This window comes from Leptosomus discolor, chromosome 4 (genome assembly GCF_034619465.1).
Source record: "Leptosomus discolor isolate bLepDis1 chromosome 4, bLepDis1.hap2, whole genome shotgun sequence".
NCBI classification, from domain to species: domain Eukaryota; kingdom Metazoa; phylum Chordata; class Aves; order Leptosomiformes; family Leptosomidae; genus Leptosomus; species Leptosomus discolor.
In genome coordinates this window covers 33,673,234-33,696,357 of record NC_141394.1, presented here as the reverse complement: position 1 = coordinate 33,696,357, position 23,124 = coordinate 33,673,234, and the positions used below count along the sequence as shown (strand labels likewise).

Sequence of the window (23,124 nt, the reverse complement as noted above, 5' to 3'; positions counted from 1 at the left end):
TACACCCTCTTCCACCGCATATATATGATCTAAGTTATTTTATATACTTGGTGTCTGTGCTCGGAAGAATAACTATGACTGAATTAAAGCAGAATAAAACTATTCCTTTTAAAAATCCTGTTAATCCAATCAGAATTAAAATAGTATGCTGGTTATGCTGTCGGAGTCATATATGACCGGCAAATCAAAGATCTTCCAGTATCGTGAGTGTTTTAAAGCTCATAAGCTAAGTAATTACTCCTCCATTGTGTTGAAAATTGAATTTTTTAACTAGCTTTGATTATATTTTTGTTATACATAAAAATCAAAGCATGTGAAGTTAGAAGAAAAACGTAGTCTCAGAAAGGTAGCATCCCTTTCTTCTGCAGACCTCCTTTCTGAAATAGTTTCATTGAACTATGATGATGTTTGCTGAAAAGAGAATTTCTTGTATTTTTAAAAGCTTTGAAGTACATTTTCATTTTGTAATGTAAGACCTCTCATGTCAGGTACACCTGCTTGATTTGCATGTGAATTCTGAACAATTCTTGTTTTATGTGACACTTCTGAAATGTCTGTCTGTTTTTTTTTTCTTTTTAATTCTCAAGCTCACTATTTGGATAAGATAGTGAAAGGTACTGTATATTTGCTCTTTGATGACATGCCTATACCTACATGTACTTTTTTGATATGAATATATAGTTACAAACGTACTAGTCTGGGCAAAAGAACCTTCTCTTACATACATTCCATGATTTGTAGATTTAACTCGTATGACTTCCAACTCATCTCAAATTAAAAATGAAATCTTGCTTATGTTATATAATAACATTTTAATAGTAATTATACATTTATATTCAAACTGTATACATGTATGAGATTTTGTTTGAACCAAAAACTGAAGATAGTATTCATTTGCTGTTTGGTGCTTTTTCTTTGTTAGTTTTGTCATTGGACCTCTGCCTACAAAACTGTAAATATTTAGGAAACAAAGCAAAGTGATACTCTTGTCACAGAACAGGTGTCATTAGTTCTAAAGAACAGATGCATTATAGATATGTGTGTGTTTACATATAGACAGCCCAATAGAATACCCCAGGCTTTTAAGCTTTTGTTTATCTGAATGTAGAAAATCTATAGGAAATTATGACTTGTATTTTGTATGAAGCTAGAAAAAGCTTGCACACTTTATGCAACATTTTCAATTAAAAGGTTCAAGGATGCAAAAGCCTAACATGAAACAGCAAAGATCCTTGTATCTTCAGTTATGGTGAAAAATTGATTTAGAAAAATGTTTAAAATATTCCTACCCCTCTTTCCTTGAGTATCTTTCTCTATTCCTTATTTGTGTTTTTTTCATTAGAATATGGCAATATTCATGGCAATATCCAGGCTTTCACACAATAAGTCTCAAGTGTACCCAGTTGACTCCTAAAACTATCAGTATTGCAATTAAATATGTAAGTCTTCCATAAATTAAAGAGAAGAAAGATTAAGAAAAAAATAGCTCTTAGTACATCAACAAATACTATTAGCAGCTACAGTCTGAAAGAGTAAGAGTAGCAAGGCTGGCATGATGGCAAAAGATCCATAATGGTAGCATCACCGTCCTTCCTCACAAGAGGTTTTCCTGATTCTCTGCCTTGTAAGAGTAATTTGACAAGAGTTAAGCAACCTTTATAACCTTTTTCTGGGCATGTTTGTAATTTGGAGCTACGTGGTTGAAAGGAGTCAGTAAATTCAAAAGACTTTAGACGAAAAAAATAGACTATTACTTTTGAAAGACTGTTCTAAGCTCAGCTAAGCTTAACCAAAATGGGTCAGTAGATTAGTTCACATAGATAGTACTACTACAAAGTGAAGAAGTGTTTAGCCAGTTCCTTAGGGTTTTGTGATAAAAGTTTACAGAAAATTGTTGTGTCCAAAAGTATCTGATCTGTAGCCACCTTCTCATAAGGTACTTAGTGCCACATCTGTACTTGCTTCTGTCAGTGTCTTATCATAGTCATAGATAAGGAGCACCAAAATCTACATATTTATAGTGTTGTCATCCTCATACAGATCATGTTGGCTGCATGCCAGATTTCATCACTAGGAAGTGACAGATACTGTTTTTTTAATGCAATGTTAGACTGAAAACAATTATCGATTTCGGATATATTAAATTATTTTAATTGTTTCCCAAATTTTCCCTCCTTGGCCATAAAAGCAGACAAGATAGGATATAAAGGTAACAGCACAAAAGCCTTAGGGAGATTGTCACAAAAAATCACTCTCTGCTATCTGTCTTGAAGCACGTCACTACCGTGTTTTTGTTCAGTCTATCAATGTTTTATTGTGGTCCTTATGGTATTTCATTTTGTCCGTCCTAAGTAATCAAATACGCACAGCTATTACATTTAGTTGAAAATCCTGTTGGTCCTGTCCCATCCGTATGCAGCCTGAATCCTAATGTTTGTTAGAATAGATGCTAAGCTGCTTCACTATTTCCTGGGCTTCGCTTATTCTGTGAAAAGGAATGTATTTTTGGCATAAAGTATAGTCATTAAAACTGGCCTATACTTTGTGCAATTATTTAATGCACTGTAATTTCACATGAATATACGGCAACTCTGAGACTAGATAAAGTTAATGTTCTCTTTTATTACGTGCCTAAAATCATACCCGTTTTCCTACTTAAGAATTTGGAGGGATTTGTTCATAGTAACAGGGAGCTTAAACATTTGTGCCAGTAAGTAACCAATGCTGCATAGAGCAAATAATGATCTATTCTATGAGAAAAATGTATCATTTTACACAGCTGTGTTTGCACTATGCACTCATCTCTTGTTACTTTGCCAAAAAAAAAAAAAAAAAAAATTAAAAACCAAACTTAATTTTGTCTGGCCTGCAGGTATTTAGAGGATTGGTGCATTTATTTCCTGCCTGTACAGGTAAGTGGTGTCTCAAGTGTCAGGCCAATCAAAGATGCCACTTTGTTAAGAATTACGTTCCCCAGGTAATGTTGCTGTTCCACTCCATGTGCAATTACAGTATTTGTGCTGTTCTTAAGGCCTGTTCCCAGTAAGTGTCCCTTGTTTGTATTTTTTTTTCTTTTTCTATAATTGCAATATTTAAATCACTCGTGATTTTTTTTCTTTGTCTGTTTCAACAGAGGGCTGCCCTGGCTTGTGCAACAGCAATGGGAGGTGCACGCTGGACCAAAACGGCTGGCACTGTGTCTGCCAGCCAGGATGGAGGGGAGCAGGCTGTGACGTAGCAATGGAAACTCTCTGCACTGATAGTAAGGACAACGAAGGAGGTAAGATATACCAACTGGATCTTTGACACTCAGGAGAACGTGTTGAGGAATGGAAATTTTACAGTCAGGTGATGAAATATACTGCCACGAGAACCATACATGCATTTTACTAGCTCTTATGCCTGCAAGAACACGCTGCGGTATTCAGTGTTTTTATATGGCATATCAGCAAAGCCTTACAAGCTGCTTGTGACCGATGAGATATGTCCGTAGAAAATGATGGGTGTCAACCTTAGTTTCCCTGCAATGTTCTTTTCTGCTGGAATAAAATATAGTCTCAACTCAGTGAACCGTAGTGGAGGGGAAAAGAAAGAAAGTAGTTCAAATTTTCACAAGGAAATTATCCCAAGAGAAGAGGCCAAACGAAGAGTTTACATTTTGACCTATGATACTATTGCTGGAAACAATTGGTTGCCAGGTCTACAGAGATCTTATCCCTCCATAGCCTGTGAACGCTCAGATAACTGACAGGATGCTCCCAGAAGTCTTTTTTTTTAACTTGCTTTTTCTGCCGTCTGTCATTCAGGTGACAGGTAACAATCTTCAGCGAGATGCAGGCAGAACTGTTGACTTAAGGAATCAATCTGCAATCACTGTTGTAGGGTAGGGAAGGTAGAGAGGCTGTGACTCTGGCATGACTCCAGAATCACACAAAAAAACACACAAAAACAAGATTAAATGTGAATGCAGTCAAATATTAGATCAGCATAATGCTTTTATTGTCTGTCTGTCTTCCCCTTCTCTCATCAACACTTTTTGTTTAACACTTTCAGATTCAGAGCAGAGATAAGAAACTCCATTAGGGCCTCTGGATGATGATAAAGTCATCTGTGACTTTGTTTTTCAGCTTTAGACTGCATAGGCCTTTGCTATTGCTGGTTGGCTGTTTACTCTCATATCCTGACTGCGGTTGGGATCTTAGACATCACAAACTATAAATAACAGCAGCATTTGCTTCCCGAGGAAAATAACACAGTTAAAACAGTGCTGCTGTTTATTGCTTTACACGTCATTTGATTTGTCGTCCTTCTCCATTACATAGTGTATATTTTAAGTCAGTTTTGCACATTTAGGGGCCTAAAGACTCTGACACAATGTGATGTGCGCAATCTGAGCTAGTGCGAAGCTGAATTTCTGCATGTAGAAGGGAGCAAGAGGGACGATGAGCCATAGCATTTCCATGCAGACATGGGCTGCTTGGGAAATAAGTTCACGTGGGCCAGGGGATTATGAACATAAGGAAGAAAGAGAAACCTGCAAACTTAAAAAGAGACAAAGCAGGAGGAGGAGAAACTACGTTAGAGCATAAACAACTTGGAGGAAAAAAATTAGATCGTGGAGGGAGAAAAAGCTGAAAGCCCAGTGGTAGACTAAAACAGATTCAGTAGACGTTAAAGTTAACAGAAGGGCGTGGTATCAGAGGGAGAGTCAAGAGCAGATAACAGAGCAATGGGAGGAAAAGGAGCAAGGTGAACAGGAATGCATGTAAACGGAAGAAGAGAAAAGAAGATGCTCCTTCAGACTGAAAACAGTAATAGCTGTTAGTGAGAAAAAGGAGAAAAGGAATGAGGAACTGGAGTAGAAGGATCTAATAGGATGACTTAAACTTGAAGAAGAAAGAACTATTGAAAAAAAAAAGTCTAATGCTGATTATTTTGTTGCTTTTTTTTCTCTCAGTTTTTTTCATTATTTCCTTTACAGACATTATAAAACTATGTATGAGGAAGGGATTGACCAAACAGTTGTTCGGCCATGATTGACCTATATGATGCTATTTATCACTGGCATTTCTCTTTCAGTGTACCTTATTTTAATTTATATGCTTCAGTACAGAGCATATTTACTTCAGTCTTAGACTAGTGGCTGAGGAAAAGGATTAAAATATAACAGTTAAATTAAATTAAGAGCTGGAAGCCTACCAAACAAAACTGGGAAAAGAGTCATCTTTGCCAGAAACCCACCTGGAAAGAGAAGCAGTGTTTCTTCCCTTTACAAGAGTACCTGTAATCAGCCCACTAATCTCTGGAGCAAGCCATTCAAATTCCAGACAGCTACAGGGAATGGCACAAGGATGCCTCTGCTGTATTTGTTTATTGTGGGAGATTAGATTATCTAAGCACTTATGCTGAATTTATACCATGACTGCAGGTAGTGTGATTTACATTGCACTAGGCTCAGTGGTTATATAATTAAAGTTATCTTGGTTGTTAGCAAATTGATATGCTGTGGTTAATGTTCATGTTTTATTCTACAGTAGATAAAATATATTTCATACATTAATATTATTATAATTCATTAATAACAGTGTATGCTGTTCCTTTGATTCTGAGCTCTTTATGGGGCTGATTGTTCAAATTCTGTGAACATGAGCATCCCAAGGACCTCAAGGGGAATATTCACCATAGGAAATGCTAATGACATCAAGGCATACTTGATCATTTTCCCTTCTAGATATTATTGACACATGATAGGATGATTATTACTTATCTTCTTTTAATACAGATTTCTGAGGGTCTTGCAGACCATTTCCTTTCTCTTTAAGGATCACTCTTTATTCTTCCATGTGTTTGTTCTGGACAATAAAATACAGAATTTTCTTTACATGTTAGCAACCCACGAGCAATGTGTGTGCAACAAGCAGACTTTAAGGCTGAATTAGACTCCTAGTGGCTTCATGGGGAGAGGGGAAGTCAGAGTCATCTGTGGGTGGAATATGCCTAACTTCTTTACTTGGGGAAAAAAAATCTGTCACTGTTTTACTTTAACAAAGTGGGACACGTTCTATCATCACTGTAGGAAGAATAAGCTGTTTACTCTTTAGTTTAGGTAGGTCTTTATTGAACAGATTCCTTTAAGTTTGCTTTTATTAGCTCCTATCCAATTAAGAGTAGTTAGAGGTTTCCACCAGCAGGATATAAGGGATTATTAATATTCTTTTATTACTAAAATGAAAATAAATACTGTAATAAAGCAAAGCGTACTTAGCACTAGTGTATTTTAATTACTTGCATAGGCTAGGATAGCTTACTCTTGATAAGCATTGTCACAGGGCAGTACAAATTCAGCCTAAAGATTACCTAAACCGGGGCCTCTTCTCTGATAGTGGCTCATAGCAAATGCTGAGCAAAAAGAATGTAATAGGACAAATGTGAACTTACATCTTCTTTGGTATACTAGCAGGCTGCTAATTAAAGTAGGAAAACACTGCCACAGAATGTTTTGAATATCAGAAGGGTTACTAAGTACAAAAATAACCCAAGCTCAGGAAATTTCAGAAAGTTAGTACTTGAGTTAGGACTGATACAGTGGCATGGTCATGTTCTCTGGTTTGTGCTCCAACACTTCCCATTATTTATTCTTCAGCTTTTTGTTTGAATCTGTGGTTACTGGGGAGTGTTGGATTGATATATCCATAGCACTTACCCATGGTGACTCCAGTATTTCCTTCTGGAGTGACAGCTCATTTAGAGCCCAACACTTTATATTTTAGGCTTCTTCACTCCAGCAGTGTGAGTGAAGTAAAACAATAATGTAGTCACTATGTCTTCTATATATAGAAGAACCACTTGCATCTAGAACAAAAAAAAATACAAAATAGCCACCTGAGACTGATAATGATTGTACAACTGGATGTAGGAGTTTCTATTTTCTTTATAATTTCACTGTCAGATTTGAGTGATACAACTGTTAAACCAGAGTTGAGCTAAGTCTCATATTTTTCAGGCTAAATAAAATTCATCAATAATTTTGCAGAGCCATTTCAGAAAGGAAATTTTGCTCTGCAATAGAGTGCTCCACTCAGTGGTACTAGATAGCTCTAGCCACATAAGTATAGAGAAAGAATGAAAAATGTTTTCTCAAGTTATAAGGAGACAGATTCATAACCATCCGTCACTCGCCTGGGCAAGTTGCTGATAAACTCCATGGAAAAATAACAAACGGCATGTCCCTATATCTTGGCTGGTGAAAATGAGATTCTTTCTCTGATTGATGTTAGCAGAGAGACTTGTAAAAATGCATTTCCAGCTGATTAGTTTGGAAGGTGTCAATCTCATGCAGTTTTATGACCTGCAGACTATACTCCAGATATACATTTGCTTTCTATAAACTAACAAAGACGAATTGATGAAATTTGAGCATTTCTTTGGCAACTGCAACAGATACTGCGTGGGAGACCATACAGAGATATAAAACCCCAAAACTATGCTTTTAAGCATCAGTACCCCCAGCTTTGACACTGATCCAGGCTTCTAGAGTTAAAACCAGCAAGGGAGGTTAGTACTTCAGCTAGGAAAGGATTTCAAATTGTACAAGAATGAGACTAGAAAATCACAAGAGCCACAGACTATTTGAGGTTGAGAAGGCCTCTGGAAATCATCTCGTCCCACCCCCGTCCACTAGAGCAGGTTGCTCAGGGCCATGACCAGTTGGGTTTTGAGTATCTCCAATGATGGAGACTCCACAACTTCCCTGCGCAACCTGTCTGACCACTTTCACAGTAAAAAAAGTTTTACTGATGTTCAGACAGAATTTCCTGTGTTTGTCTGTGCCCATTGCCTCTTGTCCTTTAGCTGGACGGCACTGAAAAGTGGTCTTTTTTACACCCTCCCATTAAGTATCTGTACACATTGATAAGATCCCCTCCCCCAGCCCTCTCTTCTCCAAGCTAAACAGTCTCAGCTCTCTCAGCCTTTCCTCATGGGCGAGAGGCATAAAGACCTTAACCGTCTCCATGGCCTTTCACTGAGCTTTCTCTAGTATGTCCACATCTCTCTGGAAGGCCCAGCCTGCACACAGCACTCCAGGTGTGGCCTCCCCAGTGATGAGTGGAGGGGAAGGATCACCTCCCTTGACCTGCTGGCAACACTCCACCTAATGCAGCCCAGGACATCACTGGCACCGTCTTTGCTGCGAGGGCATGTTGCTGGATTATGTTCAATTTGGCGTCCACCAGGACCGCCAAGGTCTTCTCCCCAAAGCTGCCTTGCAGCCAGTTGTCCCCCAGCATGTACTGGTCCATGGAGTTGTTCATCCCCAGGCACAGGACTTCGCACTTCTCTTTGGTGAACTGCATGAGGTTCCTGACAGCCCATTTCTCCAGTCTATCTGAATGGCAACATGGCCCTCTGGTGTATCCTCATCCCAGGAAAAATCAATGTTCTTTCTCTTAAAAAAGTTTAAACTTTGATATTCCTAATGATGACTTTTTCATCCCTTTCATTTTCCCTGAACTGACTTCAATGTCAGCTGAGTTAAATAAGAATTTTAGATGTGCAAAAGAATAGAAATCCCAGTCCTTTACTATTTTGCCAATTCTCCAACTGATCCACATAGCACAGCAATCCTTAGAGGAATACCTTTAGAAGATCTCTGTTTACTTATACTCTTTCAACATGTGATTGAACAGAAATGGATGATATTTTTCCCTTCAGAAAGAATTTTACACTAAAGCTAGATTCTTTTGTGAGAGAAGCGGTCATGGGCTTCCTCTGAGTACTGCATTGGTATATTTTTCAGTTTAGTACAGCAAGCAAGCTCCCTCTCTAATCCAAATGGAATAATAAAATGTTTGAGCTATTTCAGTCATGCTGTTCTTTTGGGGAAACAATTATCAGCTATGTGATGCCATATTACATTCATCTAGAAATTTTCTGTAGCTGACATTTCCAGGCTCATTTTCCTTATGACTTTACTTACAGCAAATTAGTAGTTATCAATTTGATCTTGATTTTAATCCTTCACCAAATTAGATTTCCAGTGATGTGACAGATCTATTGCTCATTATATGTGAATATTTCAGTACATAAGCATAAAAGCACCCATGTGTTTAAATCTTGTTTATACTGGTCAGCATTCCTCATCAGTTTATTCAGAATGAAATCTAAATGTTAAATACAGATTTTGTTCTCTCATACATTTTCATGGAAAATAGTTGTGGAAATTGCCTTTGCCAGTAGCGACAAAATCTTTGTGCCAAGGTATAAAGGAATCCACCTTGATAAGTGTTCTGATATATTTAAAGCTATTTGCAGCATAGATACGCTAAAAAACTTCAGGAAAATAGCCAAGTGGGAGTTACTTGTTTCTTTTCTCTAGCAAGCAAAACAACCTCAGCTAAAGCTACTTAGACCCACCTAAGATGTTTAATATTTATAAGTTAACAGTGTATGCAGACCCTGAACGCGTTCGTTTTCTAGTTTGTTTTTTAATCTCTCTGCTGGCTGGCTCATTCACCTATGTGCGAAGGGGCAGGAGGAAGAGTTTGTTCATTTGTGTGAATTTCTGCCAACAGATGGGCTAGTTGACTGTATGGATCCTGACTGCTGTTTGCAGAGTTCTTGCCAAAACCAGCCTTATTGTCGTGGCCTACCTGATCCCCAAGATATTATCAGCCAAAGCCAACAGTCGCCATCTCAGCAAGCTGCCAAAGCATTTTATGACCGGATCAATTTTCTCATCGGAGCAGACAGCACTCATGTCATACCTGGGGAAAGTCCTTTTAATAAGAGGTGAGCATGACTTATCATTTACTCATAAATACGAAAGAAACTGAAGAGTGCATGATATTCACATTTAGGAGAAGATCCACTGTGGCTACAAATTTCATGGCATGGACTTTCAACAGAGACCTTTTCTCTTAATGTACCAAATTGCTTATCTTGTCTCATATCCTGCAAAATTCAAATTGCCAGTTCCAGTAGGTTACAGAAGGTATTTGCCCTACTTAGTACCTGTATTCTAACAGGGCACTTCATTAATGATTAAATAAATCTTTATTTAACTAGTTGATTTGGGCTAGCACAGTTGGAAATACATCAAAGCAACGAAAACACTTCAAAAGGAAAAGCAAAGATGCACTTTTTAAACTGAGCTCACTAAATAATATAAATTATGAATTAATGTAATAGAACTGTTAAATGCATGACAGTATAATTGCATAAAGTATTTGACTGGTGCTCTACGAAGCAGTAATGACGTGAAAATAAACCAGTAACAGGAAGCAGGTGTCTGGGATCTCACTGAGTGAAGGAAGATGATTTACACTAGAACTACTGCGTTTGCAGTAATTTAACAGCATTAATGTGTTTGGGCACAGCAGTTGATTAAAAGTTGTTGTACAAATGTTCTTTATTGCTCTTTTAAATTTTGTACTTCGTAGTCCCTGCAGTTTTACAGATTGCTTTGATACTAATTGAAAACTATGTTGTTCTTGAAGAGTCTGTCAAGGGTATGACTTACAGTGGGCACATCTACAGTTTACAAGTTCTTCAAATTCTTCAATGAATTTCTGGTCTTATTAACCCAGTACAGACAAAACGAATCAAAGTAAAATCAGCAATACTGAAACAAAACTGTTATCTGTAGATTTCAAGGCATTTGTTTATACAGTGTAAATTATGTGAACTTGTAAAAGTGTTATTTGAGTCTCAGGAATCTTTTTTTTAATGGTAGTTGATACCATGTAGAGATGCGTGTGTGTGTTTTCACTCTACTAGCTTTCATTCATTCAAAAGAGCAAAAAAAGGAAATTCGAAATTTGATCCTGCATCTTTTTCACAGTCTTGCATCCGTCATAAGGGGCCAAGTATTAACTGCTGATGGAACGCCACTCATTGGAGTCAACGTCTCCTTTCTACACTATGCAGATTATGGATATACAATCACTCGCCAAGATGGAATGTAAGTTTCCTTTGAAGCACTTCTAAGTCATAGAGACAGCAAAGGCATTAATGAAGAGCTGCTTGTAAAAGTAAGATAATAATAAAACAATGGAAACAGAAGACATGAAAAAAGTGATTGACCAAAGTTGTACTTTGTATATTCTTCAAATGTTAAACATGCTGATTATATACTTTAGAAGTAGAAGGGCTTGCTTAATTTAAAGGCAGCATCCTAAACTCTGCATTCTCTTAGCACGGTATTACATAATATAATTTAATTCATTTCTCCATTTTTCCCAGTAGAGCCATTCTGCCTTCAGAGCAGTACAATGGAATGAAGAATCAATCCATAAAATGGAGGCTGTGGATGGCTTTGGAATTTGCTGACTAGCTAGCCCTGTTGGGTTTTTTTTCTAGGTTTGACTTGGTAGCAAATGGTGGTGCCTCTCTGACGCTGGTGTTTGAGCGATCACCGTTCCTGACACAGCATCACACCGTATGGATTCCCTGGAATGTCTTTTATGTCATGGATACCCTTGTCATGAAGAAGGAAGAAAATGACATTCCTAGTTGTGATCTGAGCGGATTTGTAAGGCCAAACCCTGTTATCGTGTCATCTCCTTTATCCACCTTTTTTAGAATTTCTCCTGAAGATAGTCCTATCATCCCAGAGACACAGGTAAAGTGTGCTTCAAATAAATAGGCTAGTATTAAGCAACTGTAATGAAAAGAGTGCAAATTACTGTTTTACAAATAATTATGACTAACTGCTAAGAATTTGCAACATGTGATTATGTTGAGACCAATTTACTTCTTTATTCTATAGGATGATTTTTTAAATTTCATCTGAAAAAAAGAGGTAGAGAAAACTTGGTGTACACTAGTGTCTGGTTTTATATTTGTTTGCATCATTTTATTTACAGAATGTCTTCAGCAGTCAGGCACTGCCCCATCAAAATGGACACACTATAGTACATCTGACTTTTTTTTGACTGCCCTCTTGTTAGAAGTGCACCTCAGAAACTGAAGATGAAAGGTGGTTTTCCACTGTCTAAAAGACCCGTACAGTTCAATGTATCTGTTTAGTCCTAATAAATCGCATGACACTTAGATTTTTATAAACTAAAAGAACTCTGTAACACCAAGGACAGGCTCACAAACCAATGAGCATGTGTGCTGACCTATTTCTTCAGGACTTGTAATACTGAAAGTAAGACTTAACATCAAAACCTTGCTTTAAATGGAAAGAGTTCTGACTGGAACGTGTTTTCTCTAACACAGATGTATTAAATTCCTACCTCTCAAATAACTAATCACTAGTATAGTCTTCCTCAACTCTTAAAGCAGAGTTGCATTTCAAGAAGTAATTTATCTCAATGATTTCTGATAAAACTTTTCCTAGTGAAACCACTCTTTCTGCCTCCGTCTTTCTCTCCCTCTTCCTTCTCTCCCTCTCCCTTCTCTCTGTCTCCTTGCCCCCTCTTTTTCTCTCCCGCACCTTCACAATGTCATAATTACATAGGGCGCTCTTTTTCCCATTCACTAAGAAATGTCCTTGTCTCTTCAAGGGAAACATAGAAAATGTATTCAAATGTTTTCATGCAGAGCTCTTAAGATCAAAATCATTAAGCAATTCATGGTAGGAGCAGGTTTAAAGTAAAGATGTAAGGAAATTACAACTAAGTGCTCATACAAATCTAGACTGTGCTAGGAAATCGTTGCTTTTATCCTCAGTATCATTTCTGTGCCTCTGATAGTTGCAAGTCAATTAAAAGTAAGTATTTGCAAAGCACAGTCCACTGAAAAACAGCTGTTTGGCAACAGATGATAGATTCAGTTCGTGAAGTGATGGAAAACAGCTTAGATGGATGGGGTGTAAATCAAGAAAAAAGTAATAATGTGTGAATGTCAGAAAAATTATATTTTTAAAAAAACATTTGTAGTGCCTAGGTAAACAAGTCATTTCATGAGCAGTGGGACTAATGAAGTCTGGACTTCTACTAATTCCTACTAACACCCATTGCTATAATTCCAGCTATCTGCCACATCCTGTCCTTCCCCCACTGACTGCACTCAGCCTTTTTCTTATGGGAGTACGAACTTGGCTACTTCTTCCCTACCTGAACCCTTTATTTTATAAACCCTAAAGGAACTGAATTATCTTCAGAGATTTCTACTGCTATTTCAAATGTGGTTGAAATTGGCTACCAGTTCAAAAGTAGTGAGGTGGGAGGGCTGACAGGCAGGACTGTTGGATTGATTTCCCTAGAAAACCAGACAGAAGGAAAGAGCGTATTCTCAGTGGATCCTAGGCAGTTGGTGTCAATGGGTCATTTATGATGAGGTAAAAATAGTACTGTTCTTATGTATGCAAAAATCCAGTTCCAGTACTGTGTTAAAAAAAAAAAATCAGGGAGTATTTTCTTCTATATTCTTTGCTCATCACACACATAATCCTGTGCTTAGGCAAGCAGGAGCTGCACATCCATGCCTGGGACATACCCCTTTAGGGTCAGGTTCCCCTCAGAAATGCATAATGCTCAACAGTTTGTCTCCCAAAAAATTCACTACTCTGATAAAAGATGGGCAGAACCAGATTCCGTTCAAAACTGTCTGTTCATCTCCAGAGGAACTGCTGTAGATCTTTTCATTAAAAAGGGGCAATGCCAGATTAAACTGGAAAGCACAGAGGAAGGAACCATTCCCCATGTTACTTCGGTCAGTATTAGTCACCCTGTTAGTGTGGTTTGACAGCACTCACTGGCACGTACTACAGGAGAAAGTGATGTGCTGCTGTAATCATCATCCATTGAAGTGCTTCATCGTCGCTTGGAGATAATGTATCCAAAAGAGTGTACTTAGTGGCTTATGAATCCCAAATTGATCAGAGGGGTAAGTACTGTACCAAAGTCTGTACTGAAGAAGTAGCACAAAAGAAAACCGAAAAAAAGAAGGCAAGCAATGGGAAAGAACAAATGCAGTGGATAAAGCGGTGATCACAGACCCAACAGATCATTACTCAAGTGAGATGATAATAAATAACGTTAACTAAATCTGTACTACTTAGACACGACTATATCTATTTTTAATTGCAAGTTAGCATGCTCTGCTTAGACTTAAGTAGCTGAGACTGATCAGACTGGAGATGAACAGACAGTTTTGTGTTGTGGTTTAACTTGAGATAAAGACAGTTTAATTGGACAGAAAAGGAAGGGGAAATTCTAATTACTAAATAATAATAATAATAATGGAATATACAAAATAAGTGATGTACAATACAGTTGCTTGCCACCCGCTGACTGATACCCAGCCAGTCCCCAAGCCATGGTTTTCCCTAGCCGGCTCCCCCAGTTTATATGCTGGGCATGCCATCATATGTATGGAACACCCCTTTGCCTCATTTGGGCCAGCTGTCCTTGCTGCGTCCCCTCCCAGCTTCTTGTGTGCACTCCCTGCCCTGCTGTCAGGGCAGTATGAGAAGCTGAGAACTCCTTGACTTAGTCTAAACACTTAGCAACAACTTAAACATCAGTGTGTTATCAATGTTATTGTCATCCTAAAGCCAAAACACAGCACTATGCCAGCTACTAGGAAGAAAATTTATTCTTATCCCAGTCAAAACCAGGGCAGTGTGGAACAAAACAGTAAACCACATGCAGGTGCGGGAAATCAGGTTAAGCTGGAGCTTCTAATATGTGTTAGGTAATATTGTTGCTGTCTTTTTATAATAAATGTTCTTTGGCCACATATTGCAGCATGGTCTGGCAGAAACCCACATGTGAGTCACAACGAGCAATTCTGAAATTAAGTTTTTGAGGCTTTCCTTCTCCTAAACTTCTATGATACACTGTTAGGCTTGCAAGATGCCTTCTGCAGGTCCTGAGCAGCTTGTTTCCACACCTCAAGTGCGGGGGGGAAGGAAGACTGAAAAGCTTTCCTTCAAATTATATGTTCAAGGTTGCCCACTTTTTTTTCCTCTCTCCTGACTCTCTCTCACTACTGGCTATACTATCCAGCAGAAGCCGGCAAAATATATTTACACAGAAAAATTCAGGGTAAAATATGGACCTCAGTAACTTAATAAAAACTTCAGGGTGGCCAGATTTTTCAGCAAATTAACCTATTTTATCATTTAAATAGGCAGTATAATAGGGTGTCTAGATATTCCAGTATTACATGTATGGTGGATCCTGGTTTCACACAGGTAAAATCTTCAGAACTTCAAGTCCATACTGAGAAAAAAATGGAGATTACACTTAGAGCCACAAGTCTCCATTCATGTGTCCTTATTTTTCAGCACGTTTTCTGGTTTTCTTGTCTTTGCTTTCAGTTTGAAACTTTATATATACCTCTTGATTTACTCTTTTATGGACACATTTTTAGGTTTCTACACAGGTCTGACTTTTTCCTATCCTTCTTCTCTGCCGTATGTCAGCAATGTTCTAAGTCTAGAAAAAACAAGTATTTTTTCCCCTTTTCATTTCTCCTTGCTTTGTATTGTTAACTCAAGGTTATTTCTTTACAAGTTCATTTAAAAGCCTCAATTCTAGGGGAAGTCTTTTTTTTAAAACGAAAGCATTTTTCCTTGAGACGTTTCGGCTTCTACTTAAAGAAGTATAATTTTAGTACTCCTTGGTCTCAAGGTTTGTGCAAAAGCAGTAGTTGCCAACGTCTACCTGTATCTAAAAATGCCATCTTTACGCCTCTCAAACCAAGGTGATGTTAAACTTTAATGGAGCAGTTCAGCTGTTACTTCTTGGCAAAGAACCTTTTTCTAACATCAGGGCTAAAGTTTGCGCTCATTTGTCAAATTTGTCCTCTAGTGGAGTTGCTCATTTTGCCAAAAAATACCATGGCAATACAGCAGGCATTTTTTCCCCCGTAATTGAATTAAAATCCTTTTTCATGGTTCTTAATACCATCAGAGCATGTCAGTTGAATCATACTATATTTTGGAGCAGGGAAGCATTGGATGGCTTTAGTCCTGCTGGCCACAAGAGGCAAGGAGCCCTGCACAATTTGTGTGACTCAAGTCACCAGCTTGAACTCTCAGGACAGCAAACTCTGTCTTTGTGAAAATTGAGGTGACCCTTATCTCAGTCCTGTAGGTTAAATATTTCATAGCTGTCCTTCCAAGAAGCTTGATCATCCATAAATAGAATGTCAACCATTAGAATTCGGTGTTTGGGCTATAACTCAGTCCCTTTAGGGTATCAGTCTTTCTGAAGGTAGTTTGATACTCTGTCTGGAAAAGGTAAAGTACAGACAGCTTAGCTGTGTTGGCAATTCCTAATGTGGCTTTTATACCCGGTGACTTCCCTGATTGCTTTACAATTGATGTGTTGTCGTGGCTCCCATAGGGTGCTCTCTGCTGTACCTGATGATTTAACTTTTTGGATGAACATTAAACTGTTTTAATTCTCTTTGTAATGCTTGATTCTGGGAGAGAGATTGAGATGCATAATCTTACCTCTACATTTCTAAAGTTCTCAAGAAAATAAGTTGCTACAGGGGATGTTTTATGGAGAAAAGGAAGTTACAAATCAGATTTTAGCAGATATTTGAGGCTTCTGCAGAAACTAATAATAGGGGTTCGGGTTTTGTTTTAAACCTCAGTGAGAACCACATGAGTGTCCTAGTTTCTAATTTGATAGTAATCCAAATACACAGTGGAATTTCTTGGAAATTGAAACTTCAAGGTGTCCTCTTTATTGCCTGTTATCTCAGCCAAGAGTACAGGAAGACCAAGACCACCTAAATGTTTAACGCTGCTCTTCCACAGTTAGAATTGTAAAAGAAGCAATGGTTGTAACAGGAGACCGGTGAAGTCCATTAAATTGTGTCCACTTACAAGCGTATTATTTCTTTTTCTCCTCTTGCTTATAGAGACCTCCATCTGTTAGGCTAGTTTTAATGTGCAGTATATGAGAATCCTGCTGATGTCTTGAGGAGGAATTTGTCTTTTATTCCTAGTTGGTTTGTGTTTTTCCTTCAAAGTCTTAGAAAAGGAATATGTTCACAGTCACTTATCTCTCTAGAGAGCGGGGTTTTGTTTGGTTAGAAGAGATTTGCTTGTTCTCTGGCTTACATACTGTGCATGTATCAGACTGAGGGAGAGCAGACTAGATTTACAAACAAATGATGCCGCTCTCACCTCCTTCCAGGTGATGATACTGCTAGTTATTTCTTCTCAGTGATGGCAGGTTCTTGGAAAGGAAAAAAGAAACATTCAAAGATTAAGAATTAAGAAATTTTAAATCTGAATTTAATTTGCCTAGTATCTTCCAATTCCTCCTTTACATCCTACAGCTCTCTTACAGTCTTACTGGAGAAGAGTCGCATGCCTACATATATCAGATGCAAAAAACCATTTGTGCCAGACAACGAGTCAAAATACTATTTCTGATTTTTTGTTACTGTTACCGGGAAGGAGATACATATAATTAATACCATATAAATCTTTCTTTATATCCCAACAAAAGTGCTAACATAGAGGATGGTGCAGCACCTGTTGCCCTCCTCAGGAGCACAAACCACATTATTTGATCCTATTCAACACAAGCAGTCAGTTTCTTAAAAGCAGTATCCAAGGATGTCTCTAGCATAGAGAGTTAAATTAGCATTTCTTTAGTAGCCAGCTTTTGATCCTACTTGTGGTGGGTTGACCCTGGCCAAAATGCCAGGTGCCCACCAAAGCCACTCTATCACTCCCCCTCCTTAACTGGACAGGAGAGAGGAGAGGAAAAAAAAATAACAACAGGCTTGTGGGGTTGAGATAAGAACAGGGAGATCACCCAGCATTTACCGTCACGGGCAAAACAGACTCAACTGAAAGGAAATGTGATTTATTACCAGTTAACTCAGAGAGGAGTAATGAGAAATAAAACCAAATCTTAAAACACCTTCCCCCCACGCCTCCCTCCTTTCCCGGGCGTAACCTTGATCCCGATTTTCCTCCCTCCTCCCCCCCAGCGGCACAGGGGGAAAACAGGGAATGGGGGTTGGGGTCAGTTCATCACACTGTTGTTTTCTGCCACTTCTTCCTCCTCAGGGGGAGAACTCCTCACACGTTTCCCCTGCTCCAATGTGGGGTCCCCCTCACGGGAGAAAGTCCTCCATGATTTCTCCAACATGAGTCTTCCCACGGGTTCAGTCCTTCATGAACTGCTCCAGCGTGGGTCTCCTCCATGGTGTGCAGTCCTTCAGGAACCGACTGCTCCAGCGTGAGCCCCCTCATGGGGTCTCTGGCAGCAAACCTGCTCCAGCGTGGGCTTCTCTCTCCACGGGCCACAGGTCCTGCCAGGAGCCTGCTCTGGTGCAGGCTTCCCACGGGGTCACAGCTTCCTTCAGGTATCCACCTACTCCGGCGTGGGGGCCCTCCACGGGGTGTAGGCAGTCATCTGCTCCACTGCCCATGGGCTGCAGGGGGACAGCCTGCCTCACCATGGTCTTCACCACAGGCCGCAGGGGAATCGCTGCTCCGGCGCCTGGAGCATCTCCTCCCCCTCCTTCTTCACTGACCTTGGTGTCTGCAGGATGTTTCTCTCACATATTCTCACTCCTCTCACTCGCTGCAATTACTGCTGCACAACAACTTTTTCACTCTCTTAAATACGTTATCACAGAGGCGAAAAACGCTGTCGCTGATTGGCTCGGCCTTGGCCAGCGGCGGGTCCGTCTTAAAGCCGGCTGGCACTGGCTGCTTCTGACATAGGGGAAACTTCTAGCAGCTTCGTACAGAAGCCACCCCTGTAGCCCCCCCCGCTACCAAAACCTTGCCATGCAGACCCGTTACACCACTGAAGTCTCAAACCTAATATTTGTGATGGTGCTCTCCCTGAAGTCTGTTTTCTACTAATGCTAATTAGTGTTTGGTCTTCAGACTTTAGCAGTAGGAGACAGGAAAGTAAAATAAAGCTTTCCAAATATACTTCTCCAAAAGTGCTCCTTTCACACCGACAAGGCTCTGGGCTTGTGCTTCAGTATCCTTTGCCCTCTCTTCCCACCAGAGAAACATTGTCTTTATAAATGTGTCTAGATACTTTTCTCTTTTCCTCTTTTTTTTTTTTTTCCAATAAGTTGCGATACTTGGTAGCTGATCACCTGAAGTGCTGGCTCTCAGTGTTTATGTCCTGACTGAGGTATAGGACAGTGTAAGCTGTCTTCTTTCATGTTATGCAGAAACCTTTCACATCTATCCATCACCCACAAAAGCTCCTCAGCTCAGAGGAAAAGACAAGGTAGAGGCAGGGAGGAACCTTTTAAAAATGAAATTGAATCATTGCACCTCTCTGAAATGAAAAAATGGTGAGCTGATGTCTGAGTAGTGAATATTGATCAGGAAATATGGAAAAGCTTTCCCTGAGGCATACTACTTATCTATCTTCGAAATAAATGGAAGAATGCTCTAGTTTAAAGTATTTACAATCCACAGGTAATGCAAATAATAAACCGCCTAACAGTCCTTCCTGCTCCTACAGGAGCAATTAGACTTCCTAACCCAAATCTGAAGCTTTGCAGTGCTTAGAGTCTCTACTGCCTTTATTACATATCCGTCGTTGGGACATGGGTGGCAGCTCACGAAGGGGCTGTTTTCACTTTGATGAAAGATGCTGTTTTGCCTCTTCGAAAAAGCAGTTGGGAATGTTTTCCCTTTCCATCATACTTCCTTTTCCCAGATAAAAATAAAGGAGAGATCTTTGAAATCCTTCAGCAGCAAGTATCAACTAAGCAGCTTCAGTATAATGAAGAAATTAGACTTCGCTTCTCAGAAAAAAAGGTGGTTACTTATTTATGTATTTTTTACATTATTAAATTAAGGACAGATTTAGATGGTACTTCCTAAAGGATTGTCATGTAGCATCATGTCAGGTGTCCTTTTATTACTGCTGCATTGTTCTGTTTAATTTGAAAATCATTCAAATACTGTATTTTTTTCTTACCAATAGGTACTTCATGAAGAAACAACAATACCAGGAACTGATTTGAAGTTGTCGTACTTAAGCTCCAGGGCTGCAGGATACAAATCTGTTCTGAAGATTACTATGACGCAATCTGTTATACCATTTAATTTAATGAAGGTTCATCTTATGGTCGCAGTGGTGGGAAGACTTTTTCAAAAATGGTTCCCTGCATCACCAAATCTGGCTTACACTTTCATATGGGATAAAACTGATGCATACAACCAGAGAGTCTATGGATTATCTGAAGCTGTTGGTATGTGTGTTATTGGAGGGTTTTTTGCATTTTTACTGTTGTCTTGAAAATAGGGCAGCACATCTCAAATACTTGTATCCATTAAGTAGAAAATGTTTAGCAAATAAGATGAGAAATAACAATGGATATTAAAATATATTAGAAAATACTAATCTGAACTTTGAATTACAAGGGAAAAAAATCCTTCAAAAGGAAGAAGAGACCACAGTCATTTTCCATTTCTAGTTCTCCCCCATGAAGCAGCCCTCAACCTAATAATGCAGTATGTATTTAGTCTGCATGTTCATCATGCTTTAGAGCACAATAGCATTATGACATACTTCGCAAAATGGCCTTCCTCTGTACTTGTCCTAATGGACTTACTTTTAATAACTAAAATTATGTTAATAACACAAGATTGCTTTCTAAAGGATTTTGGAATTCAAGTTAGTATTTTCAATTCATCTGAGGAAGCCATAGGGATTTTCAGGTAGCCTCGGAGAGCAGAAGAACATATGTAATGTAAAGAAATCACGTTGTTTACATTCTTCTGAATGAGATCTTATACTTAATGAGGAAATTTACTATTATTTCAGTGTCTGTAGGTTATGAATATGAGTCCTGCTTAGATCTAACCCTCTGGGAAAAGCGGACTGCCATTTTGCAGGGTTATGAACTGGATGCCTCCAACATGGGTGGCTGGACATTGGATAAACATCATGTATTGGATGTTCAGAATGGTAAGGAGTTAATTTTCTTCTTGCTAATTGTAACACTCAACTGCCCTGCACTTTAGGTATCTCATTCTAACTTTTCAAATGTTTGCTTTGTTATTTTAAAAAAGGAAATTATGGAAAATTTTGCATATGGTAAATGTGTTGACCTTTACAGTGTATGTCATGTTTCTTCATCCTATAAATACATATGCATTAATAATTTCATCTAACAGTGTCAGCCTGTGTTAGATATACTTACCAAAAAAAAACCCAACCAAAAAAATGTTGAAATTGTTTTTAGAAATTGAGTGATGCTAAGGAGACACTATTTCTAAAGCAGTTGTATGTGTCAACGTTGTTATTGGGATTAACTGTTTGTATGTTAACAGTATCTTGAATGAAGTTTTCACTTCCAGTTTTCACAATGAGTGAAAATTAAACAGCAATAAGAGACATTCCTGCCAAACTGAGAGCTTTTCACTCCCAATATTAAATCCCTCATTTATTCAGGACATGTCCCTTTTCATGTCATGATATCCCCAGCCCCAGCATGGCTGCTCGTGGGAGCAGTTAGGGCATGGGTACCATCTCTTCTAGAGGCTGAGTGCTCGTTTACACTCTCCTCCCGTTGAAATCCTTCCATGAGGTGAATCCTCCCTAGGATGCTCTGATCCGCTCAGCACACAGCAGGTGACAAATGACACTGCCTTGCATCAGCGAGGGCATTTGTGCTTCTTGTTTCAGGACAGAGTCCAGTTGCTAGTGTGCAAGTCTTCCTTAATTTCAGTGAAAAGACGAGGAGCAGTACACATTTATAAGAACTGTGCCTTGGCACCAAGGTAAGTTTGTCCAGTGTGCTACTCAGCAACTGTCTGGCGGGTGCCATGCACAGGAAGCCTCAGCTCAACACTGAACAGGAGGAAATTTGGAAAAATTTGGCTGTGGAAGCATGTAAGAAAGGTGAAAAAAGCAGAGTCACGTGGCTCAAGGTGGGAGTTGGTCGCACTGGATTTTTATGCAAAGGAGGAGCCCAGAAGCAATCTGTCAGGAAGAGAGTCACTTCTGCAGTATCTGGTGTCCTTTGGAGGTCTCCCACTAGTACATGAGCTTACTTTGTGTGATATGCTAATCACCACCTAAAGCATTGCTTCTGACTGATAGAAAAACGAGGTAACCAAATCAAGGGAAAAGGTGTCATTATACCTAATTCAAAATGTCAAAAAAAACCTGTGCAAATTATTGTAAGGTAATCCATCTAAAAATGTAAAGTGCTATAATTATAAATATATATGTAAGATTGATTCTGTTCACAAGGTATATTGACAGTGGCTTTAAATTATGTTCAAGAGTACGTTTGACAAGTAATGACTTTTCAAAGTGACATGTGTCTAATTGAATAAATGAAGTGGAGAGTTGTAATGACAAGGTGGATGAGCTGGAGAAATTTATTCAGGAGAGAGTGCAGACAGTGTTTGTATGGACATCCCAAACTGCTGCAGTAAATAGTCTAATGTACATCTTTTAGTCTGTGATAATAGAGGAGAAATGTGAAGGACCAATTTTTCAAGGTAATGACAGAATAAATCAGGTGCAATAGTGCACTGTGCTGACTTGTAGAATTTCTCTGATGAAAATTATAGAACTCAGCTATTTCAGGCAAAATTATGGAGCCATGGTTGTCATAAATGATGTAATCATAGGAGAGGGGATCTCGTATACTGTTAATGCATTCTGGCTTTAACTGTTCATGAAAAATACGTTCTTCCTCTTTTGATTTAGATTACTTATTTAGATTACTTGCCATTAGGTTTCCATAAACCATTTTCGTTCTTCCCGATTTTATCATGTATATTGGTTTTACATTTATAATATCCTAAATTTTATAACATTAAAAAGCAATGAAGACACTTAAAACATTTAAAGAGGAAAAGAAAGTATTTTTTCTCATATCTTTCAGTATAAAGAGTGCATTATGAGAGTGAGGAGAGAAAGAGGAATACATCTTAAATTTCTTCTAAGCATCTCAAAAGAGCAATGTATCCCTCAGCCCCAAACTGCCTTTGAAACTCTGAGCACACAATCAATAAAACACGTATCACTCTAAAGTACAAAGTGACATGTGGTTTACATGGATTATACCATGGAAAGATGTATTGTGACTTACTAGTATAACCATAATAGCTGACCATTTGTAGACTACACCTTAATGGATTCATTGAGATATATAATAATGAGGGTCCCAGCCACATTTTAACCACTGTGAAGCCACACT

General features: G+C 38.7%; 1 protein-coding gene across 9 annotated transcripts in view; it reads left to right on the top strand.

Moving 5' to 3' along the window:
• The window catches only part of TENM3 (teneurin transmembrane protein 3), a 323,167-nt gene that overhangs the window by 257,925 nt on the left and 42,118 nt on the right, over nt 1–23,124 (top strand). For 4 of the 9 annotated variants that reach the window (XM_086464013.1, XM_086464012.1, XM_086464011.1 and 1 more), the window contains 6 exons: nt 3,134–3,280; nt 9,573–9,789; nt 10,841–10,960; nt 11,359–11,620; nt 19,890–20,157; nt 20,733–20,876. In XM_086464013.1, the coding sequence (XP_086320139.1) occupies nt 3,134–3,280; nt 9,573–9,789; nt 10,841–10,960; nt 11,359–11,620; nt 19,890–20,157; nt 20,733–20,876 (1,158 nt within the window). Of the gene's footprint in view, nt 1–587; nt 615–2,188; nt 2,210–3,133; nt 3,281–9,572; nt 9,790–10,840; nt 10,961–11,358; nt 11,621–19,889; nt 20,158–20,732; nt 20,877–23,124 lie in introns of all 9 variants that reach the window. The other 5 variants (XM_086464009.1, XM_086464008.1, XM_086464007.1 and 2 more) reach the window with 4 other exon arrangements.